Source organism: Eublepharis macularius, chromosome 9 (genome assembly GCF_028583425.1).
Source record: "Eublepharis macularius isolate TG4126 chromosome 9, MPM_Emac_v1.0, whole genome shotgun sequence".
Taxonomy (NCBI): Eukaryota; Metazoa; Chordata; class Lepidosauria; order Squamata; family Eublepharidae; genus Eublepharis; species Eublepharis macularius.
The window spans coordinates 93257635-93280542 of record NC_072798.1 but is presented as its reverse complement, the minus strand read 5'-3'; the positions used below and the strand labels follow the sequence as shown (position 1 = coordinate 93280542).

General features: G+C 46.5%; 1 protein-coding gene across 2 annotated transcripts in view; it reads left to right on the top strand.

Moving 5' to 3' along the window:
- The window catches only part of CPNE8 (copine 8), a 112608-nt gene extending 90454 nt beyond the window's left edge, over positions 1–22154 (top strand). For both annotated transcript variants that reach the window (XM_054988129.1, XM_054988130.1), the window contains 3 exons: positions 1805–1862; positions 11942–12015; positions 20423–22154. In XM_054988129.1, coding sequence (XP_054844104.1) covers positions 1805–1862; positions 11942–12015; positions 20423–20611 — 321 coding nt within the window. In that variant the 3' untranslated portion in view covers positions 20612–22154. The remainder of the gene's footprint in view (positions 1–1804; positions 1863–11941; positions 12016–20422) is intronic.
- Positions 22155–22908: the final 754 nt, after the last annotated feature.

Sequence of the window (22908 nt, the reverse complement as noted above, 5' to 3'; positions counted from 1 at the left end):
AGATCATTCACAAGTCATAAAGAACTGTAACTTTCAACTCTCTATCCTCTATCAATTAGCTAATACATATTTTCACACTCTCTTCATATCTGAATATTCTATCAGTTCGTGCTTGTCCACCATACAACTTCTGCTCAGCACTGCCTTTATGGCGCAAATTTTGCATTGGAATTTTGTAGGTGATGAAAGATACATCTGTACTTTTTATAACTGCCTTGCCAAAGCTCTGAGCAGCTTACAACATAAATTAAAAACAATAAAGCCAAAATCCAATAACCTGTCATATGTGTACTTGCGTGCCTGTGTACACACATTGCAAAAAGGCAAAAAGATAACAGCAGCAAACAGAATCCTCAACAACATTCAGATAACAAAAGGGAGCAAGAGAGACTTGAACTTCCTCCAAAAGGCCAAACGAGCAGGACGACTTTGAAATGAATCAGGAACGCTTCCTGCAGATTGTTTGTTGCTTTGTGCTATAACAGCATCCAGAGCAGACCTAGCCAGCAGAACATACAGTTTTTGAGATACATGAAAACTAATTGGAGCTTCACATTCACCACTGCTTTCTCCTTAATTCTGGTTTGAGACAAATGGGTCAGAACAGAGCCACATGTTTGCAAATGTATCCTTATGCACTTTCACAGTCCTTGGATTGTAGCAGCACAGATTACTATTAGTGCTACCGGATAAGAGTGAGCAGGGGAGTATCAGCTGCAAATACAGGTAAACTAACAGCTAAGCACATGCTCAGTTCTCTTTCACTGAGATCAAAGGGATCTAAAATAACATTGACTGGATTATGACAGGCAGTTATATGAGTAGTACAGCAAATATAAAAGATCCAAAATGTTGCTCCAAATCAGGATGAAATGTGCAAGAAAAGTGTTTGTGCAGCTGAGTTTTCAAATATTTATTTATTATATTGTCTTTCTTTTATCATGGAATTTAATGCAATATATGAAGGTTTCCTATCCAGATACTGACCCAGATTCAGATTGACGTAGCTTCATAAGGTGGCTGCATCATTAGCCCTTAGACTATATCCTGGACCAAAAATGTGGCTTTACAACAGTAGCTCTATCCACCAAACAGCGTTTAGAACATCCTCCAAGGGTCAAGCTAGACATTTTCTTTTTTCAAGATTTGGGTCCAGGTTTCCCACAGCCATACAGCAGCTGCAGGGAATGACTGTTTAAAAATAAAGCAGAGCCTATTTGGGATCAGAATTTCTCCGTGGGTAAAGAAGAGCTCCATCCCCCTCATACATTTTTCCATGCTAAAACAGTGCTGGTGGGGGGAGTTATTTCTGCTTTTTTGCTGTGCCTGTGAAACAGCAAAACAGGGAATTACTCTGCCCCAGCAAAACAGAGAACTACTCTGCCCCTGCACTGTTTCAGTACAGACAACTGTGGCAGGGTGGGGGCAGGAGCACTTCTTCCTCCTGTGTCCAAAGTTCCAAGCCCAAGCCTGCTCTGCTTTATTTTCAAGTGCCCATTCTGTGCAATGGACCCAACACTTAAAAGTGACCATCAAGTTTAGCCCAGAGGCAAGTGAAAGAAGGGATGCTAAATACATCATGTACTAGCAAAGGCCTGAAATAATCATTTGTGTATATTTACCCAATTAATTCAATTTATGCAGAAGTTATGTAGTAGGGGTGAATAGTTTATTTCAAAAACATATTGTGCAGCTCTTTTAGAATCTCCAAACATATGAAAGTGTTCCTTTTAAAAAAAATTGTTTAAATGTAATGTTTGCAAATTGGATAATTATAATCTCTGTGTTTCTCGCTCTTTTGAAGGCTTCAAGGCTTCCAATGTCAATAATAATAGTAGGAGTTGGGCCAGCAGAATTTGATGGTGAGCTTCCTGGTTTCATTATGGTCTTGTCTTGCTTGTACAGAAAGTCCCACTGTCCAGGGGTCTAATCCAAATTGCAGACTGAAAGGTGTTCACATGGTTTCACAAGAAATCTTTGATCTTAATAGAACCATCACAATGTTTTAGTGACTTTTTAAAATGGCAACGCACTGCCAGACTTGTGGTGAACTCTGTAGGCTGAGCTCTGTTCAGAAGCTATGCATGCTTTCTCAAATGAAACACCTTATTTTTACATAAAATGTGCAGCAAGCATGCCCATGGAAACTCTGTGTTCATCTACGGTCTTCCTGTGCAGTCCCACATGGGACAGCGCACGCGCAGGCCTGCCGACTTCGGAGATTTTTAAAGCTCAAAACCACTAGGGGACGCCCTCGCCTCTCAATGCGCATGCACAGCCGTCTTTCCTGCCTTAAAACGGCTCCTAAGAGGCGGGGCGTCCCCGACGTACCCTCACTTCCTCTTTTGCTGCCGACTTGAGAGGTTCAAGCTCGTCCGTTATTCCAGCGAGATTTCTTCTAGGCTGTAAGAATGTCGGATAAAGCTTTATTTAAGAAATGTATATCATACGTCAGAAAAATGACTAAATCTGACGGGCATTCCAACTGCCTGTATTGTTTGGGGGAAACCCACAATACACAGGCTTGTAGACATTGTCGCATGTTCACTCCGAAGGCCAGAGCCGAGCATGCAGGTAGACTACAAGCCTCTTTGGGGCAATGTGCCATGGCAGCAACCGACCCGGTCCCACCTAAATCCTCGACTGCGTCGGAACTGTCCAAACCGACAGACCCGTCGGGAGCTGAGAAGCAAACCCAACCTTCGGACCCGACAACATCGGTTCACAGTGCGTCAGAACCGACTGCATCGACATCGGATACGACCCTTTCGGAATCAAGGCCCAGAGCCCCTTCAGAACCGTCTGCGGTCTCACACTCTCACCTTAGATGAGATGGATCCCTGACTCCGAGGACTTCGGAACCGAGGACCCCCCGGAGCGGAAAGAGCTCGGACCAACGGAGCCAATGTAGTGAGCCTGTAGTTCTGGAATCTTCAGATCCAGCAAGGCCATCCACATCGTCTGGAATCAACCTGAGTAAAAAAAAGAAAAAGCATCACTCTTCTAAACGTGACAAACAGGTCCTAGAGAGCATGATATCTCTGCAGCAGCCAGCAGAAAGTCAGGCTGAACGGGACACTGAACCGCCGAGAAAGAAACGTTGTGGTTCCGGGGATCGTCGTTCTCGAGCAAGCACTCCCCGTTCTAAGGCTCCTACTGAGGAGGAAGTATCTGTGATTGAAAAGCCCCCCACGCCATCAGGGAGATCCAAATCACCCTTCCAGGAGTCATGGTCCTCCCGTTCCTCTCGAGGGGAGAGAGGCCGTTCGAGGGAGAGGAGAGGCTCTCGCCAAGAGGAGCAAGGAAGCCCTTCTTTTGAGCCCTACTTGAGATCTCCACCACGTCGACATTATAGGGAGGACTCATATTATTCCCAACGTGCGGCTAGAGACCGTTCGAAGTCCCCCTCCGTACGGGCTTACTCCTACCCCGGTTCCAGGAGGACCCCTAGGCAATCTGACTCAGAACTAGATGACGGTGTCCATTTTGACTGACCCTATGATTCCCCTCCATCTGAATCTCCAGATGGTGCTATCGGGCCATCGGAGGAAGCGTCTCTGACGGATGATTTTCGTGCCTACAACGAACTTCTTCTAAGGATGACAAAGGCACTCGAGCTGGAAGTGGCTTATACGGAACCACGCTCTAATGACAAGATCCTGAGGCATATCTACTCTGGTTTGACACCAGCGCTTGCCTTCCCAATAATTGAGGGCTTTGTTGAGCTCCTCACAGGACTGAATCTTAAACCAGCTTCCACGTCTGCAACTAATAAGAGGGTGGAGAACTTGTATAGAGTCAAAGATGATTTATGCCCTTTTCTGTCTTTACATCCTCCTCCATCATCTCTGGTGACAGAGGATATGCAGGCCAGGCCAAAACAAGGCTCGCTTTCGGTTCCATCAGACAAGGAAAGCAGGAAGATTGACTTTATGGGCAGAAAGGTTTATACATCCTCAGCCTTTGCCATTAAAATTGCAAATTATGCAGCGATGATGGCTACCTATCAGGTGCTTTTATGGAACAAAGTGGCCACGTTTGCCCCGCACCTGCAAGAAGATCAGAGGATTTTCCTTCGGGTAATCCAGGAGGAGGCGGTTCGTTTATCCCGCCATCAGATTAACGTGGCTAGAAACATGGCCGATACCTCAGCAAGATCCTTGCTGTCAGCGCTTATCATCCACAGATTTGCTTGGCTAAGATCGACCGCCTTACCGGTAGAGACCAGGAACAGAGTGGAGGACCTTCCCTTTGAAGGACATACACTCTTCTTGGACAAGACTGATGAGTATCTATCCAAAAAACGCAAGGATAGACTCACAGCATGTTCGTATGGAGTACTGCCTCAGCACCAAGCTTCTAGCAGATCACAATATAGGCCCTTTAATAGAGGCCGCTCTCAGCCTTTTCACCCCTACCACGGGTATGGCTACTAGCCTCAATGGCGTTATCAGAGCCCTCAAACGTCCTTTTCTCAGAGGAGATTGGGCCAAAAGAACAAACAGGGAGCCCATCAACAGCAGGCTAAAGAACCGGCTCATTCTCAGAAGCAGTTCTGACTATTACAGGGACCTGACCCCTTGTTTGGAGTCAGGCTAGCTTCCTTTTTTTCTGAATGGTGCCGCATTTGTTCTGATTCTTTAGCAAATCGTTAAAAATGGTTATAAAGTTGAATTTTTACAGTGGCCTGGTCTCCGACTGCCTAATTTCTCCCCCAGAGTACTCAACCCAGGGTGGTGTCTGAGTTAGCAGCTCTTTTGGATAAGGGCGCAATTGAGGAGGTGTCAGATGACTCCTCCCTCCTAGGTTTTTATTCTAACCTGTTTGTTGTAGAGAAAAAGGATGGAGGCCTCCGTCCTATTCTGGACCTTCGTGGTTTAAACGCATTTATTCGGACCCGCAAATTTAAGATGACCACTTTACAAACGGTCTTGGCTTTGATACCTTCTCAATCTTGGTTTGGTGTTTTAGACTTGAAAGATGCTTACTTTCATGTATCTATCTTCCCAGACCATAAGAAATTCCTTCGTTTTATGTATGGTTCTCGCATTTTTCAGTACAGGGTCCTTCCCTTTGGGTTATGACCCCTAGGGTATTCACCAAGTGCGTGGCCATAGTCATTGCTTTCTTGAGAATGCAGGGTTGTAGTATTTTCCCATACCTTGATGATTGGCTCATAGTTGGACACTCAGCTGCTGATGTGGAAAGGCAGATTTCCATTACCTTTTCCACTCGTCTACGTCTGGGGTTGTTTGTCAATCAAAAGAAATCTAAACTGTCTTCTTCTAGGGTCACTCAATTCATAGGAGCTGTTATTGATGGCATAAAGGACTCTGGGTTCCTGCCCCAGGATAGAGCCATTAAGATTAAACTTTTGGTTGGGAAGTTTAAAAGATGTAGGTTTCAACCTGCTAGACTTGTCCAGGTGTTACTGGGGTATATGGCATCAACAACCGCTGTGATTCCATTGGCGAGACTCAAAATGCCCCCTCTACAAATTTGGTTTGTTTCTGTTTTCTGTCCAGAAAGGGACTCCCAGAACAGAAAGTTTAGTATCCCACGTAAGGTTCTCCTGTCACTGGACTGGTGGTTAGTAGACTCTAGCCTATTTGGGGGTGTTAAATTTGGATACAGACAGCCTGAGGTGTCGATTACTATGGATGCCTCCACTCTCAGGTGGGGCGCCCATTGTAATGGGTCCTATGCCCACGAGATGTGGGATGACTCAGAGTGTGCAGAACACATTAATCTCTTGGAACTGAGGGCGGTTTTCTATGCGTTAGTCTCTTTCTCAGACATTGTTCAAAATAAGACAGTCCAGATCCTGACAGATAACACCACCACTATGTTCTATGTGAATAAACAAGGGGGTACGTCTTCTGTTCGTTTATGTACAGAAGCTATGAGGATCTGGGACTGGGCAGTTGACCATTCTGTATGGCTTTTGGCGGTCTATATCCCAGGGGTGGATAACACAGTTGCTGACCACCTTAGCAGATTGCAGGGTAATAATCATGAATGGTCCCTTCAAGATGTGTATTTAAGTCCTGTCTTTTCAGACTGGGGGTTCCCCGACTTAGACCTTTTTGCGTCAGAAGAGAACCACAAGACTCCCCGTTATTGTTCAAGAGGAGGAGTCGGCCTCGAGTCTCTTGGGGATGCCTTCCAGCTTAAGTGGTCCGACCATTTCTACTATCTGTTCCCTCTGTTAGCCAGAGTCATCTGCAAGATTCTGATGGACAAAACAGCAGCCATTCTGGTAGCCCCATTTTGGCCGAGACAGCCTTGGTTTCATACGCTCATGAGACTGCACACGAGGAGGTATCAGTTCCTGCCTCAGCCAAATCTGTTGTCGTGGAAGGGTGTGTTCCACCACAGAGTGGACAAACTCAGACTGACAGCTTGGTTGATCCTCCCGAACAGGGATTTTCTGAAGGAGTGATGCATGTCCTAGAAAACGCTCGGCGTTTGTCCACTCAGCAGTCATATACATTGAAGTGGAACAGGTTTTCTTTGTGGTGTCAAGAACGGGACTTGGACCCGTTTGACTCTCCACTTTCTGGAGTTTTGGACTTCCTTTGGGAACTCAAGCAGAAGGGGCTGTCTAATTCCTCCCTTAAGGTTTACTTGGCAGCTATATCTGCTTTTCACCCTCCTGTTGATAGGAAAACTGTTTTCTCTCACTTCACGTCTAAGTTATTTTTGAAAGGGTTGAACAATTTATTCCCTCTGGTGAGGGCAGTGGTTCCTCAGTGGTCACTGCCCCTGGTCTTGACCAGGTTCATGTCTAAGCCTTTCGAACCCTTGGCCACGTGTCCTCTACGCTTCCTGTCTTTCAAGGTGTTTTTTTTGGTGGCAGTCACCTCAGCTAAGAGGGTTGGGGAGCTGGCAGCTTTATCCTCTGAGCCCCCTCATTTGAAGATCCACTCGGAAAAAGTGGTACTCAGAACTAAAGTAGACTTCTTAACTAAAGTAGTGTCGAAGTTTCATATGTCTCAGGAAAGTTCACTACCGGTGTTTTTTAAGGAGCACACTTCTGAGGCAGACAGGGCCCTTCACACTCTAGATGTGCATAGGGCTCTGCTTTTCTATCTAGACCATGTTAAGGCATTTAGGATAGATTCCAATTTGTTTTTATGTTTTGCGGGCCTGAAAAAGGGCCATAAAGCTAGTTCTCAGACGTTAGCTCGTTGGGTTGTTCAAACTGTTTTGTTATGTTACAAAGTCATGAACTTAATTTGTCCTTTGGAGGTGCATGCTCATTCCACCAGGTCTCAAGCAACATCGGCAGCCCTCCTGAGAGGCGTCCCACTACAGGACATCTGTAGAGCAGCAACATGGGCCTCCGCTGACACGTTTGTCAGGCACTACGCCCTGGACATCCTAGACAGGAAGGAAATGACAGTGGGCACTGCAGTCCTACAATCAATCTTCCTGTGACAGCTATCTATCACCTCCACCCAGGTATTTAAGCTTTATAATCTCCCATGTGGGACTGCACAGGAAGACTGTAGATTGAAAACAGTGTTTCTTACCTGTAACTGTTGTTCATCTAGGTCTTCCGTGCAGGCACACATACCCTCCCTCGATTAACATAAGTTACAGGTATGTTAACCCTGTTTTTATCTTCATTCTTCTGTGCCTCCACACATGGGGACTGCGCAGGCGCAGGCCAGCCGCCGGAAAATTCTTTAACGCTTCTATAGCTCCGAAGGGGCCGTTTGTCGCGTGCCTCAGCGACCGTTACCCGCCCAAACGGTCACATGTCCTTCCAGCGACCAACGGCCCCTTCCCTCAGTTCTCTTCTTGCCGCCGCTTGGAGAGAACGTCTGCTTCGCAGCTCCGTGTTTTCTGGTGATTGATTGAGTGCTTGATCTGGTTCTTTGGCTTTGACTTCGGACTTCGGACTTGACTATTCTTCTTCGGACTGATTTGGATCTTGTTGGACTCGGTAAATATAAACTCGGACTGTTTGACGACGCCTTTTGCCTGACCCTATGATGGCTTCTAAGGCATTGTTTAAGCACTGTATTCAGTGCCACACAAAAATGGCCCAGAACGATGGCCATGATCTGTGTTTGTTTTGCCTGGGGGAGACCCACAACGTTTCGGCATGTAAGATCTGCCAGAAATTTACCCACAAGGCCCGGCAGGAGCGTCAAGCCCATTTGAATTCCTCCTTGTGGCGGAAAGTGATGTCCGAGGGTACTCCGTTGCCCTCCCCCAAGGCCGGCCCTAGCTCCTCTGCTGAACGGCATTCCCGAGCAGGCTCAGCGGCATCTGTGAAGTTGGCGTTGAAATCTCGGCCGACGAGTGCTGCGGCGTCGAGAGCGGCCTCTCCAGCGCAGGAGTCGGTGAGACCGCCCCAAAGCGTTTCGTCAGCTCGAACGGATCCGAGGGCGTCGGAGTCGGAACCGAAGAGCGCGGAACCGAGGCCGTCTGCGGAACCGACAACTGTTGAGGCACCGAAACATCAGCTCGTCGCCGGGAAGTCGACCCCCAGGAAGGTATCGGATCCGAGGTCTAAGTCGAGCAAAAGGCCAACTACCGAGAGGGCTTCGGTTACGAGGGCCTCTTCTGAGCCTCCTCCCAAGAAACCGAAGAAGGCTAAGCGTCAACGTTCTCGGTCACCACGTCGGGCTTCAACTGAAGAAGCTGTGCCGGTGGTTCCTCACACGCCTTCCCCTCACCTGGGCTCGCCAGCTCCGGAAGAGGTGCCGGATCCGGGGGCCTTCATTGTGATCCATAGCGATCGTTCCCCTGTCACGGATCCGAGCCCGGCTGCACACCGTCGGAGCCGACCGTCGCCAGTTCCAGCTACTCTTCCTTCTCCGGCGTATTCCGTTCAGAGTCGGCGCCGTTCTGAAGTGGGGAGCGTCGGTTCCAGGCACTCCCTGGAGTCTCGGCACCGACAGGCCTCATACATCCCTCCAGCCTCATACATCCCCTCCAGCCAGTGGAAGGGGGCCCCTGTTGGGTTCGACTACTCGGAACCGAGGCCATCCACCTCGAGGCAAGGTTGGCTGCCTCTACCCTTCCAAGGAGAAGAGTCAATACTTGGTTCCGAGGAGGAGGAGGCTGAGAGTGTCGGGGACTACAGGTCGGAGTCGTGGTCGGAACCGTCCCCAGATGACAACGTGGCGCCAAGTACCAGCTCCCCCTATGAGGATCTTCGGATCTACGCAGATCAGATGGCTCGCATGGCAAAGGCTCTTGAAATGGATATTTCCTCGGCCACGCCACAGACCAAAGACAAGCTTCTGCGTCGGATCCACGGAGACAACCCTGCTACGGTTGGTTTCCCCATGCTGGAGGGTGTAGAGGAGATAGTGGAGAAGGTGTGGGAGGTGCCCTGTGACCAACCTGCTACGTCTAAAAGGATTGAGCAGATGTATAAAATCAAACAGGGCACCTGGCAGTCGTTGGTGAAACACCCTCCACCCTCCTCATTGGTTGCTGAGGAGATCCAGCCTCATCGGTCGGGTCCCTCTTCCGTACCCCCAGACAAAGAGGGCAGGAAGATCGATGCCATGGGCAGGCGCCAGTATTCAATCTCCTCCTTGGGCCTTCAGATAGCCAACTACCAGACCATCATGGCTGGCTATCAATTATATCTCTGGTTGAAGCTGGCTGCCTACGTCGGGGATTTGCCTGCTGACAAGAAGGCGGTGGTGTCCTTGCTGCAGACAGAGGCCATCCGTTTGTCCAAGCAGCAGATGAATGCTGGGAGCCACGCTGCTGACACTGCTGCACGTGGAATGGCTTCAGCGGTGGTCCTCAGACGCCACTCTTGGCTCAGGTCGACGGCTCTCTCACAGGAAGTGAGATCAAGGATCGAGGGCCTTCCTTTTGAAGGGGACTCTTTGTTCTCCACGACCACTGATGAGGCGCTGAAGAAAAAGAAAGAGGACAGGCAGACTGCCCGGTTGTTAGGACTGGCCCCGGCAGACAAGCCTGCTTCCAGGCCTCGATACGCTGCAAGGTACACTCCGTACCACCATCAGGGCAGATACCAGCGGCCCTATTACCAGCAGTACCCTGCCTACTCTCAGCGCCACTACACCCCTGCACAACAGCCCAGGAGGCGTAAGCCCTTCAAGCCCCGCACGCCTCAACCCCCGGCCCAGCAGAGAGATCAGCAGGGGCCTGGGAGGCAGTACTGACGAGGCGATCCAGCCACATCCTTGAACTTTTCAGACAGGCTGAAGCCTTTCCTGTTTGACTGGGAGTCAATAACATCTGACTCATGGGTCTTAACAATCGTTGATAAAGGATACGGGCTGGAATTCTTAGAACTGCCTAGGTGTAGCTCACCTCTAACAGCTGTTAACAATACTATGGCAGAGCTGGATGCGGAAATAGTGTCGCTCTTGGCCAAGGGTGCTGTGGAAGAGGTGGCCTATGACGGGTCTGAGAGAGGCTTCTTCTCTCGGTTCTTCTTAATCCCCAAGAAGGATGGGGGTTTACACCCCATTCTAGATTTAAGGAGCCTTAATGCCTTTCTAAGGGTGACTAAGTTCAAAATGATCACGCTGTCAGCAGTAATCACCTTGCTAAGGAAAGGGGATTGGTTTGCTGTCCTCGATTTGAAGGACGCTTATTTTCATGTGGGGATACGAGAGGAACACAGGAAATACCTGAGCTTCGTCTACCAGCGAAGGGTGTTCAGTTATAAGGTGCTTCCCTTCGGCCTCTCCACGCCGCCGCCTCTTAGGAGCCATTTTAGGTGGGAAAGACGGCTGCGCATGTGCATTGAGAGGCGAGGGCGCCCCCTAGTGGTTTTGAGCTTTAAAAATCTCCGAAGTCGGCAGGCCTGCGCTTGCGCAGTCCCATGTGTGCCTGCACGGAAGACCTAGATGAACAACAGTTACAGGTAAGAAACACTGTTTTTACAGTGTTGACAATCATAACCGTACTCCAGTCTTTAGAGGTAAAGCCTCAATATTGTTGTGCTACTTCAGTTTCTTTTCACAATATTTATTTTAATCATTTAGAATGCGTGATCTCTTGAATCATTTTAACAGTGAAAGCATTCGAATTTTGCAAGAAGCAATGGTGCTTTCTAATAAGTGCCAGAATTCTTAATTCAGAATTTTTTTGGAAAGGAACTTTCAAGCAAACATGTTTGATAGCATAATTAAAATAATTACTTGACTGACTTATTCACAAATGCATTTCAATGTCCTCAGTAATTTAAGATCTATTTCATACAACACTGTGATGCTTAGCTAAGTATTGCATCTCAGTCAGAACAAAATGCAAATAACATTAATGTTGCAATCAGCTAAGCTGAAAACAGCCTCTATAGATGCTCAGTTCAAAACAATGCCCATGGCAGTATTGATAAGGAGGTAAAGACTGCTGCCACCTCAAGCAAGGCTGTTCTTGTGGCTTCCATGTGTTTAAAATGTGTCAGCATTGCATCTATGCTATGATATGATTTGCTAAAATTAATCATTTGCCTTTGACCAAAAAACCCTTGAATGCTTGATCCCTGGGACATTCATTTTATGACTGATCAGGTTGCTGTATTTGTCAGTTCCAATGCTCAAGCTGGATCATTGTTTTTGGTAGTTATAGCTGTGTTACATTTAAACAATAACCATATGGCAATGTGATGGACTAAAATGAACATCAAATGCCTAGTCCTTGGCTGTGCAAGCTTCAGTAGCCAGCATATAAAATGGGAATCAAAGCCACATATTTGCTAGAATGACTGAGACAGTGGGTCATCTTTTCCAGGAACACAGGTGAACTGTCTGGTGTTGCAGGAACAAGCAATCTTAATTTGTTTGCTGTGAGTTCATCTGATCCCAGGATCAGGTGGTAAAAGTACTATAAAAACAAATAACAACAACAGAAATACTGCTTTCCATATGAGGTTTGCTGAGCAGCTGAAATTCAACTGGAGTGAAAAATACCTCTTTCCATTCTTTTTAAGCTATGGAAGAACTGGACGGTGACGTAGTCAGACTTTCCTCAAGAGGAAAATATGCAGAAAGGGATATCGTACAGGTAAGATGAAAAGTCTTTCTGCCAGCAAATCTTTTAAATGTTCAGTGCCCATGTATATGTTCTTTTTATAGCTCTCATGCAGTCACACGTTTGAAAAGGCACCTGTGTAGGAAAGAAGTCTGGAAAATTCTGGAGAGCTATGGATGAATTGAGAGCTATGAACACTTCCTCAAGACCAAGTCTGGCATTAATGTTGTTCAAAGTCCTGTCTATAGTTTTAGAATTACCAAGTCGTTGTCATTTAGGCTGTATGGTAGTTTATTTTATTATGTTTTGATACAAGAGGATATTTCAGGTAGAGTTTAATTGCATTTCCTTTTCTGTGGGGGTATTTCAGTGACTTCAGTTCCCACTTCTTCTGGGAGAGTTTCATAACCTAGCACAAGTTGATGATTTTAAAGGTGTTGTCAGTGCAAAGAGATGAGCACAACTGGTTCCTACCTGCTCAGATGAGGAAATCAAGCACACATCTCTAAGTGCCACATGAAGTGTGGCAAAAAGGCTTATGAAAGCAAATTAAGGGCAATTCTGAGAGAAGGAAGCTCTAATGGCTGCATTAGACCATGATGCCAGGACTCTGATAAAAGCAGAGGACAAAACTGTAGAACTACCTATCAGTTCAAACCATCCTTTATCTAGATAGAAAGGCTACTGGGTATGCCTTGGAGTAATGTTTTTGCTATACTTTGATGTAACATGTCATCTTATGGCTCTGACATCTTTCCAAACTTGGTAATGTAGTACAGGGCTGAATCTAGGGTTGCCGCGCACGTGTGCTTCCGGTGCTGCGTGATGACGTAATTTCTGTGACGTCATCACACGGGTGGAGCGTGCTACCCGCATGGCAAGCCGGCTGCCCCGGTGCTGCGGAGCTGGCGGCGGCAGCGTGGGTGGCTAGGAGGCCGCCCGTGCCATTCGCCTGCCCTGCAGGACAGGGGGCGTGTGGCAAGCCGGCCACCCCTCAGCAGGACAGACGAATGACGTGGGCAGCCTCCCAGCCACCCGCGCTGCCCCTGCCAGCTCCACAGCACCGGGGCAGCCGGTTTGCCACGTGGGCGGTGCGCTGACAGGGCAGCAGGTTTGCCGCGTGCCCCCTGTCCTCAGGGCAGGCAAATGGTGTGGGCGGGCTCCCAGCCCTCTGCTCAGCCGCCCGTGTACTCCCAGCGGCTGGCAGCTGCCCCCGGCTCCCCCTCTTTGACGGCTCGGGGCAGACTGCCCCCCCTGCCCCCCCACCCATCGATCTGGCCCTGATGTAGTGCTGTCATAAAACATGTTCGGCAGTTTGGATGGTATAGTCATCACCAATATGTATAGCTTTTCAGTGGTTTCAGAAGTAATTGAGTATCTTACAGAGTACAAAATGTTCTTGTCAATGTTCTTGGCAAATAGGGATGCTTCAGAAATTCTCCTCATCCAAGTGTCTCCCTAGAGTTTGAACTTCCAAACTGTGTTATCATAATTGCAGAGTAAAGAAGAGGCAAACTAAACTGTAGCAAACTCTGTCTGGGCATCAGGAAACAGTGGAGCAAGAGAGAATGCCTAATGTACTAGTTGCGCTTTGGTAACAGTACTGAACAATCTTGATACGTTATATGTACAGGTGGATCAAGATTCTTTTTGCAGGTGTGGGCATTGGTAGAACACTATTCCAAAAGAATCTTGAAGCACTCCTGTGTAAAATCACATGAAGGTTGTCTTTTATCATACACGCTTGCATATCAGTAACAGCTGCGGAGGGGAGGGATGAACTGAAGGAACCAAAAACTGGCAAATGAGCATGCCTCGCTTCTGGAATGAATTTAAACAATTATTTTAGATAAAGTGTAATTCCAGAGAAGTGGAGTTTATGTAGGACAGAGTGAAATGATGAAGTATAAAAGGACAAATTAGAATAAGAAAACTATCCAGTGCCAAAATATTTCCCCATATTGTACAATTCTGAGTTTGAAAACTGAACAATTTCATAGTATAGTTATGAGGGCCAGTTATTTCAGATTAGGGTTGTGGAAGCCTGGGTTTAATTCCTCATTCAGCTACAAACCTCCATAGCTGGTTTGCTCATTGTCAGCCTATCCTGCCTCACAGGATTATTGTGAAGGTAATGTGGAAGGGGGGATAACAACCTATGGTGCCCAAACTCTTTGGAGGTAGGGTGGGATGAAGATGTAATAGATAGTTTATAATTTAGACAATATATATATGGTGTAGTAGAAATTCTAGTAATGCATATTATGGAGACCAATTTTACATACCGCCTCCCACCCTAAACCTCCCTTTCCAGGCCGTAAAGGGAACAGGCATGATCGGAATTACAGACTGAAAATTGCCCCGATTTTGGCGTTTGCACCATCGGGACCGGGCTGATCGGTTCCGTCCATGGCTCCCGGTTCAGCGCTCAGGTGGGGCGCTCTATCGGGTCTCGATCGGATCAATCGGTTTACGTTCGGGATTGCAGTCTGCAGACAGTCTGGCGTCAGCCATCTGTTCACTGTCCGTCTTCTGTGCAGCCCCACATGGGACTGCGCCTGCGCAGGCCTGCCGACCGGATTTTTCTTTTCTAGCTAACGTCCACTAGGGGGTGCACGTCCGATCCAATGCGCATGCGCGGCCGTTTCCCACCCGAGCGACATTGGGCGACGTTGCCCCCTTCCCCTCAGTTTCTTCTTTGCCGCCGACCGGTAAAGATCTAGCTGTCCGCTGTGAGAGGAAACTTTTTTGTGAGAGAGATCGTTCTATCTTCTATACCTTCTGTCCAAGATGTCGGAGAAGTTGTTGTTTAAGCGCTGTTCGACTTGTTCGACGAAGATGACAAGGACGGATGGTCACTCCGTTTGCCTCGAGTGCTTGGGTGAAGGACACATTGTCGAAAGATGTGAGCATTGCCAACAGTTCACCCTGAAGGCCAGAGCTGAGAGGGCAAACAGATTGAATGCCCTATTGTGGAGAAGGGCTATGCGGGTGTCGGGAGCCCCTGATACCCCGGGGGGGCCACCACCGGCTAGTGGTACGGCCGAAACCCCTTCGATGATGGGATCTGTCCGGAGCACCGCTTCCACCTCGCGTTCTCGCTCGCCTGATCGGCCCCGACAAGCCCCAACTCCGACCTCGGATCTGAAGGACGCTGCGAGCTCCACGTCGGGTTGCAAACATTTGGCCCCGAAGTCGGATCCGACTCGGAAGCAACACCGTTCCAGGTCTCCGATGAGGTCGGAACTGCCTGCCACACCAGAGCCGAAGTTGCCGAGGACTTCGTTGGATCCGAACATTCCGGCTGGATTGGTTCCCAAGCCGTCGGATCCGATATCGGAGTCGATGTTGTCGGCTCCAAAGCTTACAGAATCGGCGCGTGCTAGCCTCGTTCCGAAGACGAGTGCCCGGTCGGATCCGAAGGCGTCGGATCCGTTGCCCACCTTGACATCACCGGTTCCGATGGACCGGAACCAAAGCGCCGATCAGACTTCAGCCGCAAAGGGCGAGAAGAAGGCAAAAAAGAAATAGAAGCACAGGCAGTCGGCTTTGGTCCAAACGGATGAGGTGCTCTGGGAGAAGCCCTCTACTCCATCACCGCACCTGTCACCTCCATTATACCACTCCACTGATGATGATAGTGACCTGCCCGATGCTCTACCTCGGGTGGCTCAGAAGTGGCATGCTGGTGACTACGCAGGTAGAGAGGACCTACCTTATCACGTTCCTTGGGGTGGATATGACAGAGAGGGCTCCCTGTATGCAAGCTCTCCATCGTTTGGCAGAGAGTATTGGGGTGACACTCGGAGTGAGTTCTCCCACTATGGCTCTCCCAGGCATGTCTCGCCTTACCAACAGCCCGAACCTTCTGTCTCTAAAGGATGGGGGACTCTCTAATTCCTCTATTAAAGTTTATTTGGCGGATATTTCAGCCTTCCACCCTAAGATAGATGGGAAAACAGTTTTCTCCCACAGTTTGTCAAAATCTTTTTTTAAAGGGTTGTATAACATGTTTCCACAAGTCAAGGAAATTGTTCCCCAATGGTCACTGCAAGTAGTATTGGCGGGGCTTATGAAATCACCCTTCGAACCGCTGGCTACTTGTGAATTAAAATGGTTGTTTTGGAAAGTGGCTTTCTTGATCGCCATTACATCTGCCCGCAGAGTTAGCGAGTTGGCGGTCCTCAGGTGGGATCCTCCCTTTTTGAAGGTCCGTCAAAATAAAGTAGTTCTGAGACCTGACCTTCGTTTTAGACCCAAAGTCTCCACTCAATTTCATACCTTGCAAGACATTGTCCTGCCTATCTTTTTTCCTGACCCTTCTGATAACTCTGAAAGGGCATTACATTCCTTGGATGTGAGAAGGGCTATTTTATTTTACCTTCAACGTACTTCACAGTTTAGATGTGCCAAACAACTGTTTGTGTGCTATTATGGGCCCAAGAAGGGAAAAGCTGCTACAGCTCAATCAATTTCTCGCTGGGTTACTCAGACTGTTAGGGCCTGCTACTCGCATGCTAAGTTACCTTGCCCTTTGGAAGTAAAAGCTCATTCCACCAGAGCGCAAGCTGCCTCTGCGGCCTTCCTTAGGGGCGTGCCCTTGCAAGACATCTGCAGGGCTGCAACGTGGTCGTCTTCTGACACATTTGCTAAGCATTATGCACTAGATGTGCGGGAAAGGAAAGAGGCTGCTGTTGGTCAAGCAGTGCTTCAGTCTCTTTTTCAGTGAGAACACATGCCCGCCTCCTGGGTAAGTGGCTTGTGAGTCTCCCATGTGGGGCTGCACAGAAGATGGACAGTGAAAACAGAGTTGCGCTTACCGTAACTACTGTTCATTGACGTCTTCTGTGCAGACACACAACCCTCCCTCCTACCCCGCTGTGTTCTTCCAGATAATGTGAAGGCATTCGGCGGCAAAGGAGAAACTGAGGGGAAGGGGGCGACGTCGCCCAATGTCGCTTGGGCGGGAAACGGCCGCGCATGCGCATTGGATCGGACATGCGCCCCCTAGTGGACGTTAGCTAGAAAAGAAAAATCCGGTCGGCAGACCTGCGCAGGCGCAGTCCCATTTGTGTCTGCACAGAAGACGTCAATGAACAGTAGTTACGGTAAGCGCAACTCTGTTTTCCCGAGGGAACGGAGCCCCGTGGAAACGGAGCCTGGGGAATGCCGGAGCTGTTTGCCCTCGTTCTGTCGCCCTGGAAACACGAATGGAAGCCCAGCTTTCCTTGATCAGCAGGGCTTCCTTCCAACCACAGAGCAGCCAGAAAAGCGCGCGCCCATCTCGTCCATTTGGGAGAAAAGAGGGGAGGGCGGGGGAAGGGGGTGTTCTTCTGTAGCCATGGGCACTCGAATCTCATCCCTGCAAAGCCTGAGAGGCAGCTCTTACGGCCAAACACAGCCCTCCTGCGTAGCAGACCCAGGCTTTATAAATAGCCATGTGCTGCGCAACAAAGTTTCACTTTCCGCTCACGGGTGGAGTGGGACAGAGGCGAGCTCTTGCTTGCCGCTTTTGGAGAGAGAAAGCGCAAGAGAGAGAGGGAGGGAGCTTTAGCTTTGGGCTTCAGCGGGTAGGGAATTAGGGAATAGGGAGCTATCTCCTCTGGTTTCGGCACACTCCCGTGGGGACAGACCCCCCCGCCCCCTGAGGGGAGGTGGCTCGCCACCGCCTCCATGGGCCTGCCGGGCCCGGCGGCCACCATCCTCCTCACCCACCATTCCTTTAGCGCTGGAAACCGCAGGGTGCCCTCCCGCGTCGGCCTTCCCAATTCCCGATTCTGTATCGGAAACGGGACTTGATCTGTGAGGTTCAGGTACCTGGGTTCGGCGGCGCCGCAGAATCACGATTAGCTAAATTGGGATTATTTTTTGGTTCATGCCCATGTCTAATCACAACATGCCACCTGTCTAACCTCTAAGTTTTTAACCAGAGAGCTCTGTCCCAAATCCTCACAGGACCCCCTCTATCCTCACTCAGAGGCGCCACTAGACAGGCAGCCTGTTCCCTTTATTTACTCCCCCTCACCCAGTTACAGCCCAGAGCTATTGGGGAAAGGGAATTTGGTGTTTACTTTTCCTTATATATGCTGCCACCGTTTACTTTAGATATATTGGCCTATTGATCATGACCAGAGTGTTTGAGGTTCATATGTGATATTTTCCCACAACCAACAATTTCAAGCCAGCCAGCCTTAAATCAAAAACAAAAAAGAACCTTTATTTACAAAATAAAATACTGGAGTGAAAGATTTTAAAACTCATAAATAAATTGTGGTAAACAGGGCATGATTATGTGACAGAACAGATTAGCACTCATCTATCTTTCTGCTGCCTCCTTTAGCAGTGTCCCTACTTTTCTTCCTCTCTCTCTCCCCAGTGGTCCCCAACCTTCATTGGCCCAGCATTTCACCCCTTCTCATTGGTTGTTTCTCAGGAGGGGTGGAGCTGGAGCCTGTTCTGTCAACCATATATATTTAGTTTCATTAAGTTCTATAAAAAAATAATGTCAATTTCAGATTTCTTCTGCTATAGTGGATAATGGCATGGTTTTAATTTGAAATTAAGAAAAAGCACATTTGGCTGTTTAGTCAAGCTTGCCAAATGTTGTAAATTATTTAACATCTTCATTTCTGACTGACTTTTGGTAATTCAACTACTTATACTGCATAGTACATTAGAAAATGGCAGCATCGGATGTTAATCTGTTATAAAAGGCTTCTCTGCTTCAATGAAAGCACTAAGGGCTTTTCCAAGCATAGCTGAGTGGCCATTTCCTTGTGTAAGAGATTTGGGCAACAACAAGTAAATAATAAACATCTAGAGGCATACTCCTTCCCATATGTGCTTGCAGAGGTTTGATTCTGAACACATGAATCTGCTTTATACTGTGTCAGATTATAGGTGCTCTATTCAAGTCAGTGTTGGATTCTCTGGCCAGCAGTTCTCCAGGATCTCAGAAACAAGTCTTTCACATCACGACCTAGCTGATCCTTTCAATTAGAGTTTCTGGGAATTGAACCTGGGACCTTCTGTATGTGCATCAGATACTCTACCACCAAGTTACAGTCCCAACCCTGTATTTTGCACATAGTAAAGTAGAAGCTGGGCCTATGAGTAATTATTGACAGTGTACATTTGGGAATTTCACTCCATCCCCCTCCCCCATCTCTCCCTCAAAAATTCTATACATTCCTAGAGAGCTGTCCCAATGCTTGTTGATATTTGAAAGCTCCCTCCATTTCCTTTATTCTTTGGTATAATGAAGATTGTGTTTTAAAGTATTTTTGAATTGTTTTATTGCTATAATGCACCTGCAGCAGCAGGGCTTTTTTTCAGGGGGAACACGGGGGAACGGAGTTCCGGAACCTCTTGAAAATGGTCACATGGCTGGTGGCCCCGTCCCCTGATCTCCAAACAGAGGGGAATTTAGATTGCCCTACGCGCTGCTCAGTGGTGCGGAGGGCAATCTAAACTCCCCTCTGTCTGGAGATCAGAGGGCGGGGCCACCAGCCATGTGACCATTTTCTCTGAGGGCAACCCACTGAGTTCCGCCACCTCTTTTCCCCCCCCAAAAAGCCATGACCTGCAGTATGTTGAAGATGAACAGTATTGTGAGAAGGAATGGTAACAAGATGGGAGCTGTTAGTTTCAATTTTACCACTGAAAGAGAAGGCAAGTCGAGCATAAAGCAAAGAAGAAAGATGCAATGAAAGACGCAATGGGGCAAATCTCATTAGGCCATCAAAATTGTAGAGGCACTATGGATTTCTAGAACTGGAATGGATCATGTAAATGTAGTAGTACTGCTTAGCTATATACAAGGCAGACGAGAAAAAGGAAAGAAATTTATAATGGACAAATTCATCCTTGGTGGAAAAATGGGATAAATCTGGTATGGACATCATTCTAGTTACCATGCTTTTTAGAGCACAGGTAAAACTTATGAGAATCTTAACTCTCATCTTAAGTTAAAGGTTAAGTCATGCTTTATCTTCGGTGATTGAAAAGAAGCAAACATATTCCATGTGTGTATATGTACTGAGATGTTATGGAAGCTGCATCTGTAACATTTATGCCCAGGCATTCACTACAGCAGTTGTATTGTTGGAGAACCAGTTACCTTTTATGAGTGTATCAAACAGAAATGGATAGAGTGAGTGCATGTGCATGCATGTGTGCGCCAATTGTTTGAGGAAGGTGCATCTGTTGAAATTCTGTCACATCCCCCGTGCCCAGTATCAAGCCAAAAGGCCGAGACAGAATGTCAGTGCATGGAGCCTAATTTATAAGTGGTGGGATATATGCAACAAGTGGACATCGTTTTTAGTGCTCCCACAGTACAGAAGATAAGGCACCATATCAAATCAATGTCATTGTTTTCAGTAATATGAAACATTAGCCATGATGAACAATTTCTTATATTTTTTTAATTTTCTTTCAGTTTGTGCCATTTCGGGATTACATTGACAGAACTGGAAACCACATACTGAGTATGGCCAGACTTGCTAAAGATGTCTTAGCCGAGATACCAGACCAGTTCCTCTCCTACATGAGAGTCCGAGGAATCAAACCATCTCCTGCACCTCCTCCATATACACCTCCTATTCATGTATTGCAGACTCAGATATGAGTACTCCAAACACTTTTCACAGACCGTAGAGCTCTGCTAAAAAAAAAAGTGCTCAGTCCAGTACTGTGATGCGCTTGAAAGAGCCAATGAGCTGAGGCCGAGTGTCCCTCTTTGTATGCAGTAGAAGCTTCTGGTGGGCTTTTGAGCAAAATAAGTTACCTTCATAATACCAAAATGCCAATCTGGTTGCATGTGCAACTGAAAAAGCTTTTATGTACAGGGAGCAAAATTTGATGTATATTTATGACAGGAAAAGAAAAACTAGTGTCACATGTTTTTCAGAAACAGCACAAGTCAACTCAGAAGTCAATGTCCTGCCTGACTTAATATGTACATACAGATGTGCAAGAATGCAACTCTTCTGTATCTATGTTTACATGTTACTACTTTTTAAAACTAACTACTTTTTTATAATTATTCTTAATCTTACAAATTTGGAATATTGAATTGTCTTCTAAGTTGCAATAGTAAAATCCTCAAGAGAAGCAATATCTCTTTGAATGATTGTCCAGACATATATAAATGCAAGACTAAAGGGAAAGCTAGGAGGGACAAAGACATTTACAGGTCTCAATAATGGAAACACCTCACTCAAGTGCTTAGTAGTAAATTAACCTGATACACTTTTCAAAATAGCATAATTGAAAATAAGCTTCCAAAATGTGAATACTGTAAGAATATGTATTTTTGCAAGATATTCCAGTTTCTGAAATAACTTGTGTTTACATTTTTTAAGAATGATTATGCTGGCATAATGAATTTGAACAACATACATAACATGATTCTATGAAATGGCTGCAGTCAATAACATTTTCAGTCTTATAGTTCAGTTCATGTAATGTATGAAATCTGCAGAGCACCTTGCATAACAACAGTAGAGCTTTGGCATTCTATTGCTTTCTGCAGGTGAATATTTTACTGTGAGTAATACAAAGATCCTAAACAAATTGCCAGTTGCCATGAGGCTGTCTAGATTGTTCATTCAAAGGGATGCTGACTCATTTTGAGTTGGCTGTTGGCACAGTGTTATGTAGGACACACAGGTAATATTCTGTTAATATTATGGATTACAATTGCACAGCTGTGTTGCTTCGTGCACAACTTTGTGTATGGAACTACTCAAGTATTTTATGATATGCCTGTTCCTTATCTTAATTATCAAATGTTTCTGCATGTACAGTTTTTACAAGAAATTCACAGTTTTGTGAGTATTTGTGTCAAAACTTTTAATTAGAACAAATGGCCTTAAATCTCACAAATATCTTGGAAATGATTGTGAACTGCCTTCAGATACTGGAAGACGTATTTTATTTTGTGTCAAAATTGTAATTGCCTTGTAATGTGTAGCTCTCTTCTTTGGCACATAACCTGTTTACTACGTTCTTTATATGTTATACTGTACAGAATTAAACTAAGGTGCATTTTTTTAAGCATGAAAAGATTTTTTTCCCCTGGAAAAGCATATATAATGGCATCAATGGTATATACTCCTGTGTAATACAGAATCTTCCATTTTTAAACATATTAAAGGAACTTAAAATTACCTCAGGCTGGAAATTGATTTTCTGAATATTATCATAACCATTTCAATGAAGGCAAATCCATTTTTATTCAGAATAGCTAACTGGTCTTCAGGTTACCCATGCATGTTACAAATACCAAATCAAAGTAAGAGGTATTCCGTTTATTGGAATGTCTCGGGTATGATAGCTTTTTAGAATAAACCTCTCAATTGCAAAGATGTTAAGAAAAGAGACCATAGAGATGGGGACCACTAAGGAAAACATTCCTCTGTTGTTTAAGGAAATTAGAAATCTTCAGCAAGATGTCCGGTCTTTATTGCTTGTTCTCTAGCAGATTCCCAAAGGAGTTACCATAGATTACCTGTCATGCTCATTTAAGTATTCTCATTTCTCATTTGTACTGCCATTGAATTTAAAAAGGCTGTTTTCTAATGTGTCAACTGAAATACTTCATTGTAGGGGGTTGGATTGGATCCAGACTAAATTTTCTGCCCACACGAGGCACTTCTGTCAATGGAGCAGAACATTCCTTCTTCTTCAGCCCACTACAGCCCACTAATCTCAAACGCGGCTTTTGAGGAATGGGGGACCCTCAAGAAACAGCATGAGAGACATATTGGGGGTCTGCAGCAGGAAGAAGGAACTGGTAAAATTACTCCATCCCTTCCCATCAACATAAAATGTAGTCTGGATGCAACCCCATTGAGTACATGTTAACGTATCCTGTAATATGAAAAGGCACACTTCCTTGAACATACTTAATAACTGATGATT